This window comes from Amblyomma maculatum, chromosome 10 (genome assembly GCF_055883805.1).
Source record: "Amblyomma maculatum isolate TAMU_Amacu chromosome 10, ASM5588380v1, whole genome shotgun sequence".
Lineage (NCBI taxonomy): Eukaryota > Metazoa > Arthropoda > Arachnida > Ixodida > Ixodidae > Amblyomma > Amblyomma maculatum.
This window is the reverse complement of record NC_139353.1, coordinates 71861404-71879810: the sequence shown is the minus strand read 5'-3', so window position 1 is coordinate 71879810 and position 18407 is coordinate 71861404. Positions and strand designations below refer to the sequence as shown.

The following is an 18407-nucleotide window of genomic DNA, read 5'->3' as shown; positions in this document are numbered from 1 at the left end:
TTCTCCAGTGAATCAAATTTTGTCAGAACTCTCTGCCGTGACCTGTCTATCTTGGGTGGCCCTACACAGCAGAGCTCACGACTTCATCGAGTTTCGCAAGCCTCTCCGCCACGACAAGGCAGTTATCCATGCAGGGGAATATATATATATATATATATATATATATATATATATATATATATATATATATATATATATATATATATATATATATATATATATATATATATATATATATATATATATATGACATTGCCTTGCTAAGCAACTCGGGAATGAAATGCAATTAATGATTGATGACCTAGACAGAAAAAGTAGAAAGGTAGGCTTGAAAATCAATATGCAGAAGACTAAGGTAATGTTCAACAGCCTCGGGAAGGAACAGCAGTTTACTTTAGGTAGTGAAATACTGGAAGTAGTAGGCGAATATGTCTACTTAGGACAGGTAGTAACCGCAGATCCGGACCATGAAAAGGAAATAACATGAAGAATAAGATTGGGATGGAGCGCATTTGGCAAGCACTCACAGATTATGACTAGCAGCTTAACGGTATCGCTCAAGAGGAAAGTATACAACAGTTGCATCTTGCCTGTACTCACCTATGGGGCTGAAACATGGAGGCTAACCAAGAGAGTTCTACTTAAGTTGAGGACAACCCAGAGGGCTATGGAACGAAAAATGGTAGGGGTAACATTAAGAGATAGAAAGCGTGCAGAGTGGGTCAGAGAAATAACTCAAGTTACCGACATTCTAGTGGAAATTAAGAAGAAGAAATGGACATGGGTAGGACATGTAATGCGAAGAGAGGATAACCGATGGTCGCTGAGGGTAACAAACTGGATTCCAAGGGAAGGAAAGCGTAGCAGGGGGCGGCAGAAAGTTAGGTGGGCGGATGAGATTAAGAAGTTCGCAGGGGTCAAGTGTATGCAGCTAGCACAGAACCGGGTTAAGTGAAGAAATATGGGAGAGGCCTTCGCCCTGCAGTGGGTATAGTCAGGCTGATGATGATATATATATATATATATATATATATATATATATATATATATATCACAATTCAAGCACTGTAATTTGAATCCATGCTCAATAGCATCCCTAATGCTATTTTTACTCTACCATTTAGTATATTCTTGGTGTCGTCCCGCAATGGAAGACGAGTTAAATGGCAACTTCTGCCTGCCAGTCCTGATGTATACGGAGATCGTTTGGTTCAATTTGCCGGACCAAAATTTTCAATCCAGTTCCTATTAGTATAAAGCTTGCAAATAATTTGAAACTTATTTGCAAGACATTCTTCATTAACAACCAGGAACAGTCCTGACCTGCTCCCTTTATTTTTGGCTTGATTTTTCTTTGTGCTTCAAGTATATTTTTTTTCATTCTATGCTTCTGTTTTGTATCACTCGCCTAGGAAACGTTGACTGAATGTATTTGCTGTGAGTATACTGACGTCTATTTTTGTTCCTTATTACGGCTGCTTGATGAAGTTATTTGTATTGGACAGAGACTAGCCCTACAAACAGCGGTATGTATTTCGCTGTTTATAAACAAACATCGTTTTGATTGGGTGATGTACTGCAGCTATTGAGATACTTTTACTTCATGTAAACGCACCTCAGAAGCAGGAGATGCTAACGCCTGCGTAAAATAAGAAGCTCTGCGCGTAGTAATTATTAGATCAGAGTCGTCCTAGATCGGAACGTCAAAAAATAAAATAAATTACGCTAATTGATGATTGATGCACCTGCTAATTTAGGCTTTCAATAGATTTATGAAACATATTTCGCTTTGCTCGATTTCTTACAATTAATTCGGGAAGACCAGAAAAATTCGCTCGCCGCAGGTAAAACAGGTACAGGATTTTATTCATTGGCATGCCTCCTAACGACACAACTATCTTCCTAATCCAGGCTAGCACTGAAGTTCTGAAGCACAAAGCAGAAATACGGCGGTACTGTGACCCATGAAAATCCTCTTGGATATGTAGACTAAATTGACAAAAGTGATAATAGTAGGTGTAACGTTCAGAGATATGGAGCATGCAGTGTGGTTCACAGAAATAATTCAAGTTACTGATATTCTAATCGAAATTAAGAAGAAATGGACATGGGCAGGACATGTAGCGCGAAGAGAGGATAACCGATGGTCTCTAAGAGTAATCAAATGGATTTCAATGGAAGGAAAGCGAAGCAGGGGGCGGCAGAAAGTTAGGTGGGTGGATGAGATTAAGAAGTTCGCAGGGGTCAAATGGATGAAGCTAGCACAGGTCTTTGTTAATTGAAAAAAAAAAAAAATGGGAGGAGCATTCACCCTGCAGTTGGTATAGTTCAGCTGATGATGATGAGAGAAAAGCGACCAGAAGTAGAGTTAGAAAACGTCTTCGAATTTTGCGTACTTACGTTAAAGCACGGGGATGTGAAACTAGGTACAATCACGTGGCAATGTCAGCGGTGCGAAGTCTTCTCCTGGAATGGTCTTCCGAATGAAGTCATGTGCACGAGGGCACGTTTTCGCGCACAACACAAAGTAGTAAAATATCACATGCATGCTTTCTTTTCGCGCGCTTGTGGCAGTTGTTTTCTCGTAGCGCGTTTTAGGGATCAATACAGTGCCGTGCACTGCGTTTCAAGTCATGCGACGTTAGAGCTTTCCGGAGTGGTATTCCTACGTTTACAGCAACAGCTTTTCTTCCATAAATATCGGAATTGCAATCACGTATAGAAAGGTTCAGGAGTGGCAGTTAGAAGTTGCGCTCTTCTTAGCAGCAGTTGTCACGGCAAATCTCTTTCCCCCAGTGTATTATTTATTGACAGTGAAGAGCGAAAACGTCCGTGGCGTCTTATCACCATTCACGTGGAGAATTTTTGAAGCAGTCGTAAAAACAGATTGATTCAGTTGTCGGCTTGTTGGTAAACGCGAGAGTCCCTACCATGAGTTGTTGTCATGGCAATGACCTCGAACACGCCTAACACGAACACTGGGATAGCTATTTTTGTAGTGATAAAAATCTGGACACTTTGGAAAATAAACCAACCGCTATGCGGGCACTAATCGAACATTTTTGACGCTCTCTCATCTGATACTCGCTGCCACGCGATCTTGTTCTCGGCGCACGCCTGACGGTTTAGTGCACCAGCTAACTACCCGTTTGCAAGCATTTGAAAAGAAAACTTTTGCTCCAAAACATCTCTCAGTGAGAACTAAAATGTAACGTACGTGGCAGTGGTAAACAATTGCGATGAGGAAGTGATTGTTTCAAGGCGTGAAAAGGCAAGGATCAAATTGCATTCAAATCTCTGGTTTAGACGGAGGTTGTGATCCGTAAGCTTCGTTGAATGCGATCTCGAAGGAACCACTGCAAAGGAAATGACAGATAGCTTTGCACTGTCAGTCCTTGATTAAAAAAACGACTAGAAAAGCAAGGAGCACAGAACGTGTGTTGTGCGTTCAAAAACAGACAGCTAGTTCATGGCACCAAAGGTGCAGCAGGAATAGATTTTATTATTTTACTTACTCGTTCTCGGAAACAATATTGTATTTTAGCGCATGCGCAGAACTGAAGATTCCTTATTGGAAAATTTCTGCCCTCTTTGGAAAGGATATTAAAATGCAATGGAAACGAGACCTGCGTTCGTGTTACACCCCCAACACACCAGACTAAGGTGCTATTATTTTCCGGTATCTACTGTGCGTTGTGAATAACAGCTTAGAACAATGACAGTTCATTATCAGAGTTTTCCTTGAAAGCATTGAACTCTGGCAATTTATTTCTTTGAAAGTCATCGCCAGGGCGTTCATGACATTCAGTGCACATCTTTAGTTCTCAATGAACCAAAAGGATCACAGCAGTTGGCATGATGGCTTCTTCAACTCTAAAATTTCTCGCCGCTTTATATCGATCACATGTCCTTGGGCTTGTTTCAACAGAATTTAAATGCGTTTAGAGGTAGACTGTTCTGATTGATGCGCACAGCACACCGCCACGGAGGTGTGGCTTAATAAGTGCGTACACATATACTGTTAACACATTTATTCACTTTGTATGCAACTTAAATTCGTCATTCGATGAATTTCAGGGGGTTTTATCTTAGAAGCTTCCAGTTGCGCTATGACCGCTAATTCTCCCGTTCGGAGCTGTCAATGTGTTGGGACAGATCAGATCGAGAGACCCTCGCCGTAGTCCCGTTAGTATTATATTTTCCTTTCAAAACACGATATAGTGCGGTGCATTTTCGTAAGCATACATGGCTCCTCTTTAGGGACCCATTCGTGAAAAAATTTAGTTTTTGTTGCTGTAACTATGCTGGTTTTTATCTTTCACTAGCAACAAATTGAATAATCAGTTGATACAGAATGGCAAAAAGTGATTTCAAGAGTGCACACGAATATTTATTCTGTTATCCGCCAAGCATTAAAGGAAAATGCAGTAATGTGGCGTCACTCAGAGGCGAAAGATTTTATACTAATTTTTGCACGCAGTGGATACGCAGTTCAGTCAGGAAAGAATAAAGCCCAATTTTTGTAGGTCTACAAAATTGTTACTGTGGTAGGTAAAATGCCATGGTATAGATTTTAAGACGACAACAAAATTTTTATAAAGAATCTAAGTCCCTCAGATCATCTTGAACATTGAGGAAGCGGGTTCCAACTGCTGTAGAATTTTCAAGTTTTGCAAAAGAATGAGATTAAAAAAAACGCGTTTTGTATTCTCAGGAAGCCGCTTGAAACGGCAGCAGGCTCGCCGATTACTCGATGTGGGTTAATTGCAGAATCATTGCTCATGGAAAAACCACTACATGGTGGCGCTTCACGACAAACGATCAAGGGGGTCCCTTAGGGAGGAGGGGGGCATCATCATCATCATCATCATCAGGGCGGCAGCTGGGCTACAGCCCTCCTACGCTACCTTTGCGACCTCCAGATAGCCGGAAGCGATACCTTCGCAAGGTGCTAAGCAGACAATTGAAAGGGAAATGAAGGGCTCTTTATTAAGGAATTTAAAGGAGGGAACAGTGTAGAGTACAAGGCAAACGTTGTTTTTTTTTTATGTTTATATTGTTGGCATTTACAGGAATTTGTCGTGTGGTGAATTTTGGAATAAAGAACAATAAATGCAAAGCGGAAGAAAAAACAACGCGTCGACGGGGGGAACTTTATATATATATATATATATATATATATATATATATATATATATATATATATATATATATATATATATATATATATATATATATATATTGTAGCGGGTGTGTTTATTCAGTCCACGCAGAGGGATTCAGCTGCTCAGGATGAATTCGCAGCGGCATCCCTCTGCGTGGACTGAATAAACACACCCCCTACAATTGGTGGAGGTGCTGGGTATGAGCACAGGGCTGGGCGGGAGCATGGAGTCGGGCGGAAGAACATCAGCGATGTGATCTTGCACGGCACGCCGTATGGTAGGGGCCAAAGACGGAGCCATGTCAGGAACAAGGCGGCCAGTATCCTGTAACTGAGGGACCAGTGATAGCTGGCGGGCGACCTCTTCTCGAACGAACGCTTTGATTTGTTGAAGCAAAGGGCTGTCCTCTGATGGAGTAGAACCGCGCAGCGCTAGTGCGGAGATGGCGTCGTCTCTACCTCTGGACCGCCGGGTAGAAGCGCGCTTTTTACGATGCTCGTCATAGCTCTGGCAAAGCTTGATCACGTCACTGACCGTGGCAGGACTTTTCACCCACAGCATCTGGCACGCGTCCTGAGAGATGCCCTTTAGGATGTTTTCGATCTTATCCGCTTCGGACATTAGGGGGTCGACACGTTTGCAGAGGTCAACGATGTCTTCTATATAACTCGTGAACGACTCTTCGGCATGCTGAGTGCGCTCGCGCAAGCGTTGTTCTGCTCGGAGCTTGCGCACTGCAGGGCGGCCGAACACTTCCAAAAAATTCTTCTTAAATGCAGACCAAGATGGCAGGTCTGCCTCATGGTTGCGAAACCAGAGGTTCGCCACGTCAGTCAGATAAAAGATTACATTACTTAGTTTGGTAGTGTCGTCCCATCCGTTGTAGCTACTGACACGCTCGTACGTCGACAACCAGTCGTCGACGTCTTGATCGGCCAGGCCACTGAAGAGGCGTGGGTCACGCTGCCGTAGAGCTCCAGAACAGAGGACCGTGGTTGGGAGGGGTGACGATGTCGAGGCGGTATCATCCGGCATGGTGGAATGTGCGGCTTCTTAGTTCTAGGGTGAACGGGAACGTACCCAGGAGCACCTGCACCAATTGTAGGGGGTGTGTTTATTCAGTCCACGCAGAGGGATTCAGCTGCTCAGGATGAATTCGCAGCGGAGCATCAGGCGTACCGAATCACGAAGACAACGACCAACTTCTTCGTCCTCGAGAGCGCCAGCACGCGATGCATGTCAGTGGCAGTAACGATGAAGATTACCACACTACAATATATATATATATATATATATATATATATATATATATATATATATATATATATATATATATATATATATATATGTTGTTTTTATTTCTACTTTGTGTTTATCTTTCCCCTAAACACATTACATTACTAATTTACGTGATTATGAAGTAAAAATTAAAAAAAAGACAAAGTACAATCCCCAATGCTTTCCTTAGCCTCGCCGACTGTCGGCTTCTTTCCTTCATGTATTATAACGAGTACCCTCATTTCCCCTTCATTTATCTGCTTGTAGCTTACGGGGATCTCGGTTCTGGCAGTCTTGAAGCCATAGGTAGCGTAAGAGGGTTCTAGCACAGCTTTCGCCCTCACTCGTGATCACGTTCTACGTGACGCTGGCGGTAACACAGGACGTTCCACGTCCACCGCTATAGTTGAGGGTGGCGGTGGTGAACACTCTCAAGGTTCGTATACAGACAACAATAATACCCAAGAAAGTAGCAGGGGGGGCAGCGGCCGATGTAGCTCAGTTGGAAGAGCACCAGACGCGTTATTCGGAGGTCGTGGGTTCGGTTCCCACCATCGGCACGCTGTTTTTCTTTCTACTTTGTGTTTATTTATCTTTCCCCTAAACAAATTACATTACTAATTTACGTGATTATGAAGTAAAAATAAAAAAAAAGACAAAGTACAATCCCCAATGCTTTCCTTGGCCTCGCCGACTGTCGGCTTCTTTCCTTCATATATATATATATATATATATATATATATATATGCTTCTAGCATCCAGAATAAACAACTTTTGTTGTCAGTTCAGTGGTGTCCGTCCCTTCTCTTGGCCTTGTGCCGGTGCACTGCTTCACTGGGTACATATGTCAGATCAACCCGCCCAACTCGCCCACCAGGCTACGTCAACGTCACCGCTACCGTCGACACACCGCCACGGATCTGCCCAACCCTCGCTACCTCCTGGATCGCCCCATCACAGTCGACATCACCATCTTCAACTATAAAACCGCAGCATCCGTCAACGACACTTCGTGGGCTTGGTGGCTGTGCCATGGCAAATACCACTAATCCGCTCTTCCTGACAATGCAGGTGCTTGTCACGATCGTCGCTGCTTTTCTGCCTGGCCGGACGACTGCGCAGTCGGGTTCGTCATCCCTACCTGCGATTTATTTTGGCTGCGGCGGATTTGAGGCCGGCTACGTCAACGTCATCGCTACCGTCGACACACCGCCACTAGGGTAATCATGAGGGCAGTGGAGACGACAAAGCGCCGCCTCGAGGACTGGTGGCGCAACAGAGAAGCCTGTTAAATTTCTTCTTTCTCTCTCTTTCTTACTTCTTCGGACTATTTGACTGAACATTTAGCATAGAATTTTCTCTCACTCTTCAATTTTTTCTACCCGTTTCTCCTGGCCTGATCCAGAACTTTGTGATCCCCCGATACAAAGGGGAATGGCCGCATCAGCATCAGCATCGGCATCATCAGCCACGGATCTGCCCAACACTCGCTACCTCCTGGATCGCCCCATCACAGTCGACATCACCATCTTCAACTATAAAACCGCAGTATCCGTCAACGACACTTCGTGGGCTTGGTGGCTGTGCCATGGCAAAGACCACTAATCCGCTCTTCCTGACAATGCAGGTTGGTGCACAATACAGCCTATTCGCAAAGAAAACTAGTAACTACTTCTTACTGCAGCTGCCAAGCCCACAGTGTCTAAGTGCTATTGTTGCCGATTTTGCCCGCTCCCTTCTGTTGGTGTTATCTGGTGATATTGAAACTAACCCCGGTCCTGATTCTGACGCCATTCTTGCCGAGCTGCAAAACATTTCAGCCAGTCAATCCCTACTCATCGCCGAGATGGGCGAACTAAAAAACCAACTACTAACGGCAAACCAAACCATCTGCAACCTGAACGAAAGAATGACCGGCCTCGAGAACCACTACCAAACTCTAAAAACATTACAAACATACCTCGATACTGTCCGAACTAACGCCGCCCAGACAGCCTGCTTAGTCTCTGCATTAGAAACACGCCTAGACGACGATGAAAATCGATCGCAGCGGAACAATCTAATATTTTATGGCCTTGAAGACACTAATACGACCGAAACATATGCTGAGGCTGAACAAATAATCATTCGTCACTGCCAGGAGCGTCTTAACATATCAATCGACCCTAAAGAAATAGAACGCGCACATCATCTTGGACGCCAGTCTAACGACCGCTGTCGCCCAATAATAGCCAAATCCACGTCCTACAAAACTAAAGACAATATTCTTTCAAATGCCCGTAAACTAAAGAACACATCCTATAGCATCGGCGAAGACTTCTCTCGTTCTGTCCAAACCGCGCGTAGCCACCTTGTAGCTTTCGCCAAATCAAAAAAGGTTCGCTACAAGACATTGCACATTGGTGATAAGCGTTATATGTACGATATCCCATCGCAGACCGTTCAAGAGATGCCACAGCAGTCACCTCCCCCAAAAGCAATCAATACCCGTCCCCGTACTTTATCAAATAATAATCTTTCGTTCTCTGTAACCTTCACTAATATTCGCAGTTTTATGCCGAAACAAGAACGCGTGTCAAGCTTAGTCACATCATCTAACAGCAGTATGCTCCTGTTAACTGAAACCTGGCTTACTAATGATATCACTGATGCTGAAGTTATTGCCGATTTGCCAAGTTTTTCTGTTTATCGAAAAGACCGCACAGATTCTCGAGGGGGTGGTGTACTGATCGCTGCTGGACCGGAATTATCTTGTTCACCCATCCGCCTACCATCTAACTTAGAGATACTGTGGCTTTGTGCCGTGCTTCACCGCACTCAGTCATAATCGGCGTGTGTTATAGGCCTCCGCATGCAAACCCAAACTTTTCCCGCGAACTCAACAATATGCTCAACCAGCTCATGACCTTTTATCCGAACGCGCATATTCTTCTATTTGGTGATTTTAATTATCCAGGAATAAATTGGCTCAACCACTCTCATTCACAGCCAATCAGTTCAGAATCAAGAGAGTTTATAAATGTTTGCTTGAACTTTAATCTTTACCAACTAGTAACCAGCTCAACACGCATCGCAGGCGATTCGAGCAACATTTTAGATTTAATACTAAGCTCTAATTCTGACAGTTTGTCTTCCATTACGTACTTAGAGCCCATTAGTGACCATAAAGTCATTCAAGCAGATTTTTCCTTCCGCACCGAGCGCCATGAAATACAAATGAAAACAATCACCCTCTATGACAAGGGTAACTACAATGCCATTAATCAAGAACTGAGCATTTTTTCCCACTCTTCGAAGCCGGTCATAACCAGAGATCTGTTAACGAGAATTGGCTAATATTTAAAGATAAACTCCACGAACTAACACAAAAATTTATCCCTAGAATAACTTTTCGTGAAAATCGCTCTAAACCCTGGTTTTCTAAGACACTAAAAAGACTCGAGAATAAAAAGAAGTGGCTTTTTCGCGTTGCCAAATTGAAAAGAAGTTCCGAAGCGTGGGAGAAATATTTTTCAGCCGAAAAAGAATACTTGACTTCTGGCCTGGCCATCGCCGACCGCGACTGCCACACAGTGCTATGCGACTCGAGGCAGGCGATGAGAAATTATGCCAAAGGCAGGATAGCGAAAGAAGTTGTGCGCATACTGCAAGCAACCAAAAACGACGATGGCAGCAGACAAGTGAGAATCAAGTGGTTCCCGGCGCACGCGGGCGAGGCGTCAGACCGCAACGCCAACCACAACGAGACGGCACACGCCGAGGCGCGCGCTATCGGACCGCGCCTCGGTCGACTGGCCGCTGTGGTTCAGCACCAAAGACCGAATGACCGACTACAACGAAATAACCAAGGTGTTCCGCCTAGCTCGCAGAACTCTTCCACCCCTTTGCTCGGGGCTCAGTCAAGAGCCAGCCGTTTTATTCAGACAGCTACAGACGGGCTCACTCCCCAGTCCGTCGCTGATGCGTAGAATGTATCCCGAGACGCACCCGACAGACAAATGCAGGGTCTGCCGAACGGAGACGGCCGGCTTCGCACACATGCTGTGGAATTGTACCAAGTACCAGGAAGAAGCTAAGTCTGGGAGGATCCCGCCGCGACTGGAAGCAGCCGCAGGGAGCGACAATCAAGAGGAGCAACTCTGGGCCGTCCAGCAGGTCATCAAGGCGCTGGCCCGGCAGGGAACCAGCGAGCCGGCCACAGCGAGCGGGGACCCAGGCCGCGCGGCCGGTGCCCAGAGGACGACGTAGACCCCGTCCGGAGCGCGCGCGCGTTCTACTGCAGGCCCCGAATCAACGTTTTACCAATCCAATCCAATGACTTCTGTCACCAATGCTAAACACGCATTTTTTAACAGCGACCTACCGTGCATGCTATGCGATAACCCTAAAAAATTTGACGCGTTATCAATCCCGGACCATCACACTCTTTAACCCTCACTCATGCATCCGGTATTCAAGCCTCCGACACAGAATGCGCTAACATCTTCAATACGGTGTTCTCGTCAGTTTTCACCCAGGAGCGCCACCCGCCTCCAAGGATACTTCCTACTAATGCCATCTCACCGATGGACGCAATAACGTTTTCTTCAACTGGCATCTCGTCTTTAATTGAGAAAATGAAACTTTCCTCGTCAGCCGGCATCGACGAGATAAACAGTAAACTACTAAAAAACACGAAGTGCATTAGTACAGTGTATCTAGAATTATTGTTTTCGCAATCACTCTCTACAGGTCTCATTCCGGAAAACTGGAAACTTGGGAAGGTCGTCTCACTCTACAAATCAGGTGACAAAATTCCCCCCTAAACTACCATCCAATTTCTCTAACTAGCGTCCCCTGCAAGATCATGGTGCATGTCATATACTCTTAGGTAATGGACTTCTTAGACTCTAACAATTTCTTCCATCCATCCCAACACGGTTTCCGCAAGGGGTATTCACGCCAAACACAACTAGCCATGTTCCTCAACGACCTACTTGCTGACCTGGACGCTAACCTTCAAGTTGACGCTGTCTTTCTGGATTACGCTGAAGCATTTGATAAAGTTCCACATCAGCGATTAATACAAAAACTTTCTATTCTAAACTTACATCCTAATGTGCTAAACTGGATCAAGGCCTTCTTAACAAATCGTTTTCAGTCAGTCATTGTGAACAACCACTCTTCCAACCCTCTCCCTGTAACATCCGGCGTCCCACAAGGCTCCGTTCTTGCGCCCCTACTGTTTTTAATATATATTAACGATCTCCCACAGCATGTATCCTGCCAAATTCGAATGTTCGCTGACGAACATTCGAATTTACCGCCAAATAACAAACACAATTGATCAAGAAGCCCTCCAGTAGGACCTTAACCAAATTGAACAGTGGTGCAAAAATTGGCTTATGACCCTGAACCCTAGCAAATGCAAGCTTCTTTCCATTACCCGTCGCAAAAAGAGTCATGCCTTCCATTACAAAATCGCTAATGAGTCCATAGAATCTGTATCATCTTTCAAGTACTTAGGCGTCACATTATCTAATGACCTAACATGGAATGCACATGTTGCTAACGTGATATCATCTGCCAACAAAACTCCGGGATTTCTTAAACGTCACCTTTGCCTCACCTCGCATCACGTGAAATTGCTCGCCTACAAGTCACTCATTAGACCTAAACTTAAATATGCATCCGCCATATGGGACCCGCATCATATTAACCTCATAAACGATCTAGAAGCCGTTCAAAACCGCGCTACAAGGTTCATTCATTCTTCTTACTCGTACGACGTCAGTGTTTCAGCCCTAAAAGCTAAATCAGCACTATCACCTCTTTCCGTTCGTCGTCGCATAGTCACGCTATCACTGTACCACAAATTCTTTCACTCATCACTTAACCGTGCCCCCTACATCACGCCAGCATCTTACATTTCGCACCGCACTAGCCACACGCTTCAAGTGTTTCGTCCACGTGTCCGAACTGTTACTTTTTCAGCCTCCTTCTTCCCACGTGCAGCTAAAGATTGGAACGGCTTTCCCCAGCATATCGTCGACATCACCTGCCCTTTATCGTTTGCCAGCAATCTAAACAACATTTTTTGTATATGACCACATAATTGCATTGTCTTGTACCTTTTCTGCTCATCCCATCCCTTATGTAATACCCCGCGAGGGGTCTTTAAGGTAATAAAATGAAATGAAATGAAATGTTGCACGAGTTGTTAGTGGCGCTCTGTGCCGTTACCTTTCTTGTATCCGTATGTGCTTTCGCGCCTTGAACTGACGATGAGGTAGTTTGGTGGGGAATCCTTGGTGTTGGTGCGGCATGAAGTCAAACTCATGTAAGCCGAATAAAAGTGGTGATGGACGAACGCTATTCACCTTATATGCGATATACATGTCGACGTAGGGGAATGTGTTTTTTCGGTTGCCGACTCCATTACTGGTTTCTCGGGATCGGGCACTCTCGGTGATGAAAGGTAAGTCTCGGTGGGGCGTATTTTCTTCCGCTCTCAGTGGTCGCTTTGATGCCCGTGGTGGTAGTTCACATATTTTCAGGCGCCCGCGGTGATACTTTCAGGCTCAGTGATGCTCTGAAAGTGCACCAGTAGCTTCGCAGCCGCAGTGGTATGCGCGCTAGGGGCCGGCTTAAGCGTGACGCAGAGTTGCACTGGAAACTACTCTAAACTTTTCATGGCTCGCCTGGTACGTCTGCGAATATTGTCAGCTCTTGCTGGGCTTTGGGATGAGCTCGTGCTGCAGCGGACAGCAAGGCGGCTGTCTTCAGCAAGCTACCTTAGAAGGAAACTTAGTAAAACCGTTGTAAAAGCAAGTAAACTTGAAGTATGTACGTGCAGTCCTCTAAGTCGATGTTTTTACGGCACCTTCACTAATTCCTTATATGTATTGACGTTATTAAAGTAAATATACTTGTAAATAAAATATTAGTTTTTAAACTCGAAACCTAATTTATAGGCGTATGGACCCACGAAGTAGAGCAGGCAACCAGCCTGGAATTGGTGTTGCGCCAATGTTCATACATATTCCCATATACCGGGCACGTCCGCTTCGATGACACAAGCAGCGGCGGCGACACTGATGCATCAGGCCATTAGGTTCGCACTGTAGGGAGAAATATTGCTTGCATTCTATACAACATAAATTAAGTGTACACTAGGCGCCATCGGCGCCAGTCCCATCGTCGAGTGTGAGAAAACCGGGTATCCAGCGCGTCCATACCGTGATGTGTAGATTACCGAGGCATACACCTTCCCACTTCTTATACGAACAAAGAAGACATACTACAGCAAAACTAGCCCACCATTTTGTAATAATCTACAGTATTTACTACAGTGAGCCCCAACGCCATCTAAGTCTTAGAATAGAGGGGTTTATTGGAAGGAAAGGCAGAGAGGTTGGCCTGAATCGCCTGCTGCTATGCACTGGGGAAGGGGAGAAGGGAGAGGATTATGATGGATGATGTTGTGTGAGAAGACATATGAAAAAGATAGAAATACGACAACTTGCTTTACAAGAACGAGTCAAGTCTGGTGGCGAAAAAAAAAAAACGGTAAAAGTAATGAGCTCTATAATGTTGAGTGCCAGACTGGTAGCCGATGTGGCATAATAAATTATCCAAAATTTGCAACACGGTCAATGAATCCTTGAAATACACCATTTGTGAAGTAGTTGCCCACATATGTAGATAATAGTTTCTCGAAGGGCGACAAGTTCAGCAGTGGTCAACGCAGAAGTATGCCCCAAATGGAAACTGAGAGTCGTTTTCTCAGCGGGTTTGACCACAGGTGCTGCGGATGCGTGTGCCAACAGAGACCCGTCAGTGTATAGTGAATATAATTATGATATTCTGACCGGATCCACACCAGAGTAAGCAGTTTTAGCCCACTAAGAGGCACCATTAATTTCTTCAGTATCCAGGGAAAACGTAGGTGCACCGAAGGCTTATCCATTCCACATGATGGTTGGGCGGAAGATATGGGAGAGCGTACCCTGTTGGTACTTGCGACTGACGGCAGCCGAGTGCACTTGTAAAACTGCAACCCGGCCGCTCACACAGAAACTTGCACAGTGGGTGATAACAGTGTCGCTTAAGGGCTCGTAAGTATAACACTAAGTGGTTTGTGTGACAAGCATATAGATATTGGGCGAGCATGTGTCTCTTCAACTGTGCCTTTATTAGAGGTGCATCTGGGTAGTCTAAGGCATATCCTCAGTGCTGCGCTTGCACGCTTTCTAAAGTCCACAAGCAGAAAATGTTCATATTAGAGAGTACTGGGGAGACTGTACCGGAAGTAGACAACAGAGTCTCGTAAAACCATAGTGAGGAGCGCTCAAATGAACCCTACTTGATGCCTGCTATGAAACAAAGAACATGTCAAAATTCTTCTTTTCCTCACCATATTAATATGCTTCGACCGAGATAGTCTGTCAGTCAATAATTACTCCCTAAAACTTGTGATTGGAGACATACGATATCACAACTCGATGAAGAGTAATCGGGTAGCGGCTCACGTATTTTCCCGTTAATGCAATCACTGCACACGTTTCTGCGGCTAAAAGCAAACCTTGACGCCGTAGGTATATCGATGTCTATGACACAGCTTGTTGGAATCTCGCTCGTAGTTGCGGGCACGTCGAACCCGAAGCCCAGATGCAGATGCTTCAGCATATACACTGATGCCGATGTTTTCAGTTCACTCACCAGGCCAATTAGCGCATTGTTAAATAAAGTAGGGCTAATGACTCCTCCCTCTGAAACTCGACTGACCTGAGAGCGGTTAGTATCTCCATCAAGCGTAGTCATGTAAACAAAGCGGCTGTTGAGACAGCTCACAATCCACAGGTACAGCCGGCCGCCAATTCCCAAGCCATCAAGTCCATAAAAAATAGTATCATGGAGCACGTTGTCGTAAGCCCCCTTCATATCTAAAAAGACAGAAGCTACTAGTCGATGGCGGCGCTTTTCGTGTTCTACTGTCACCACATGGTCAATGACACTGTCGATGGAAGAGTGCCCCCGACGAAATCCAGTCATCATATTCGGATAAAGATCAATAAGAAACCACTCAATATTGCCAGCACCATTCGTTCCAAAACTTTTCCAACACAGTTTGCTAGGGCAACTGGTCGGCGTGAGGTAAGCTCGAAATGGGGCTTCCCAGGCTTCAAAAGAGCAATCGCGCCACTAATATTCCACTGTTCAGGAACAGTGCTAGAAGCCCATATGTCATTGAAGTAATTAGGTAGCGCAGTTTGACCATTCTTGCCTAGGTTTGATAATGTTAAGAAATGCCGTCAGGACCAGAGTGCCGACAAAAGGCAAGAGCAGCGTCTAATTCAGGTATTGAAAAAGGTAAGTAGTATTGGTCATTCGGCAAAGGTGGGGCAAACACCTCTGAAATTGGTGACTGTGTCTGGGCTGTGCCCACATTTATTATACCGAAATCCTTTGCTGCGTAAACTTCACTGCGGCATTGGTGAAGGACTAGGGCACGAAAAGGGTGCCTTTTTTGCGGAGGTGTGCGCAAGCTTCTCGCAGCATGCCAGATAAGCGTAGTGGCTTACGATGATCCAGTGATGAGCAGAACTGTCTCCAGCATTCTCGTGCTAACCTCTCAAGGTGGCGCATAACTTGTCATTGAGCTGGGCGAGAAAGGGCGATATCTTACGTGGATTTTGTTCTGCACTTCCTTCCAGCCCGCCGACGGACCGCGCGTAGCCTCTCGAATTCCAAGTCGATGTTAGAACACAAACATAACGAGTCTTCTCACTGAGAGAGGATGTAATCAGGCCTTCCATTTGAGATGGTGAGTGGAGGCCCACGCAGGAAGTATCCACGGATTTCATAAACGCGGGTCAATCTGTGTATCACACACGAGACGAAGTGGTTGGTGCGAACCACTTGATGTATACGCACGTTGGTATGTGATTACTCCCGTGTGTTTTCACATCACTGCACCAATAAACAGACGGATGGAGGCTTCTGGAAACAAATGCCACATCCAAGCAGCTGCTGTAGGTTGTTCCACGTAGAAACGCCGGTGAGCCGTTGTTTATATTGAAGGGATCTTGCATATGCATAAAGTCAGCCAGGTCTCTTCCGCGATTGCTCATTATGGCCCCACCCCAGAGAGGGTGGTGAGCATCAAAGTCACCCACAATAATACGAGGAGCTGCGCAAAACTGGATCATTGAAAATATATATCTCTGGTCCAAGCCATCTCTCAGTGGGATATAAGTGCCAATTATAGAAAAGAGTCGTACGTCCTTTTAGGGTTATAGCCAAACAAATGTAACGATTCGTGTTGCGGGGCGGTAGAACATGGCGGACGTGCGCAATGTCTTAGCGTATACATACTAACACTTTGCTTGTTTTGTCTGCTTTTCGAGACCATATTAGTACATATCCGGAAGGACGGAAGGCAGGCGGTATGTTGGCGTCATAGATTAAAATCACAGGAAAGTGGTACTTCTGTACCCGCTGTCAGAAGTCACTCAGATGACCACGCAGGCCTCGCGCATTCCACTGCATCACTGCGCTGCGGTGCATGTGCATCGACACAGAGGTGGCTTTAGTTTGTTGCGTCATTGTGAATTATTGCAATGCCACAAAGAGCGGCTCAAATGCGTCCAAAAATTGAACACCAAACTGTGCTGTTTGCGCGTTGATGCTAGAGAACAGCACCCGAATTGAACGCACAAGCTGTTTCAGCATTTCTTTCCTCTGCTAGTTGTCTTGGTTGTCGCCATTGTCACCATGTGTGGTAACCAAACTAAAAATCTAAATAATTTGTTTCGTACAGTACTGCGTTTAGCTTTACACATTATGCACCGTAATTTCCGAAATCTTGTCCACCTTCGGTGTGCAGAGATCAGGGCTGAATGCATTTTAAAAACCAATATTTCTTGATGGCCTGCAACTGGTACATAACACGCAGGGGCCACGGGGGAAAACCTTCGAATTTTTGAGAGCTTCGAAATGCGATTGAATTTGCTGTAGTATGTTGCAGCCAGTATGTCGTTTATACCCCAAATATTTACAATTGCAAACCACGCAATTATTAACAAGTTCAAGGGTATTGTAGGAATCAGTTGCATATGTGCCACGTTGTGGTAGCTTAGCATTTAAGGTGCTGCACTGTTCATCCTGCAGACCTGCGTTCTATCATGACTGTGGCGGTGCTTCTCGCTGAAGGCCTACTGTTCGATGGTAGAGCATGGCAAATAATTCCTATGTGATGAAATTATGCGACACATTAATATATGTCGTCACTGGTAACATGAGTCACAGTTGTTTGAAACACTGTAATCAAAACAATATATTTCCCGTTAAATTTATCACACCCAACACAAGTACTGGGCATGGATGCTTTTCAGGTCCGTGCGAATATTTGTGGAATCCTGGGTAGGTTATTATCAACATTTATCGCGAAGCAGTTGTTATTAACATTTTCGTGTAAGGGGCCATACTCATTGTACCAGTTGTTTCAGCGAAGACTGACAACGTTTTTTAAAATTGGCTGTTTGAGTTTAAAAAAGCTGTTCTTTGGTATTGGGCGCGAGGTCCCCCAATGGAGCGAACAGTGCTAGTGTCGAGTTTGGGGAGCAAGTGGTATCACGTGACTACTCTTGCAGATACTGGAGCAGACGCTCGATTGAATTTGTGCGTTTTAAAAGCTAGCAGTCGAGTTTATTTCTGTAGGGTTGGTTGATAACGAGTGCCAGCATTGCACGGTTTGACCTTGCAGAGTTGCCGAGGCTACTGAAGTTTATTTGAGAGGTTGCTATGGGCCGTTACTGCTCTCTACCAGGAGTTAAGTGACAGGACCCGGCGCAAGCTCCCATAATCTTTTTTAATCAAGATCTGAATGGGCAAAGAAGCAAGTGATCATTATTATTTGTGCAGCAGACATTTCAGCGAGCAAGATTTCGTACATGAGTTGACGCTTAACAGATCTGTGAGTGG

General features: G+C 45.0%; 1 protein-coding gene across 1 annotated transcript in view; it reads left to right on the top strand.

Annotated features, from left to right (window-relative positions):
* The first annotated feature begins 7829 nt into the window (after positions 1-7829).
* The window catches only part of LOC146176767 (uncharacterized), an 11785-nt gene continuing 1207 nt past the window's right edge, over positions 7830-18407 (top strand). The window contains exon 1 of the mRNA XM_084580737.1: positions 7830-8919. Within this exon, the coding sequence (XP_084436863.1) occupies positions 8032-8919 (888 nt within the window). The 5' untranslated portion in view covers positions 7830-8031. The remainder of the gene's footprint in view (positions 8920-18407) is intronic.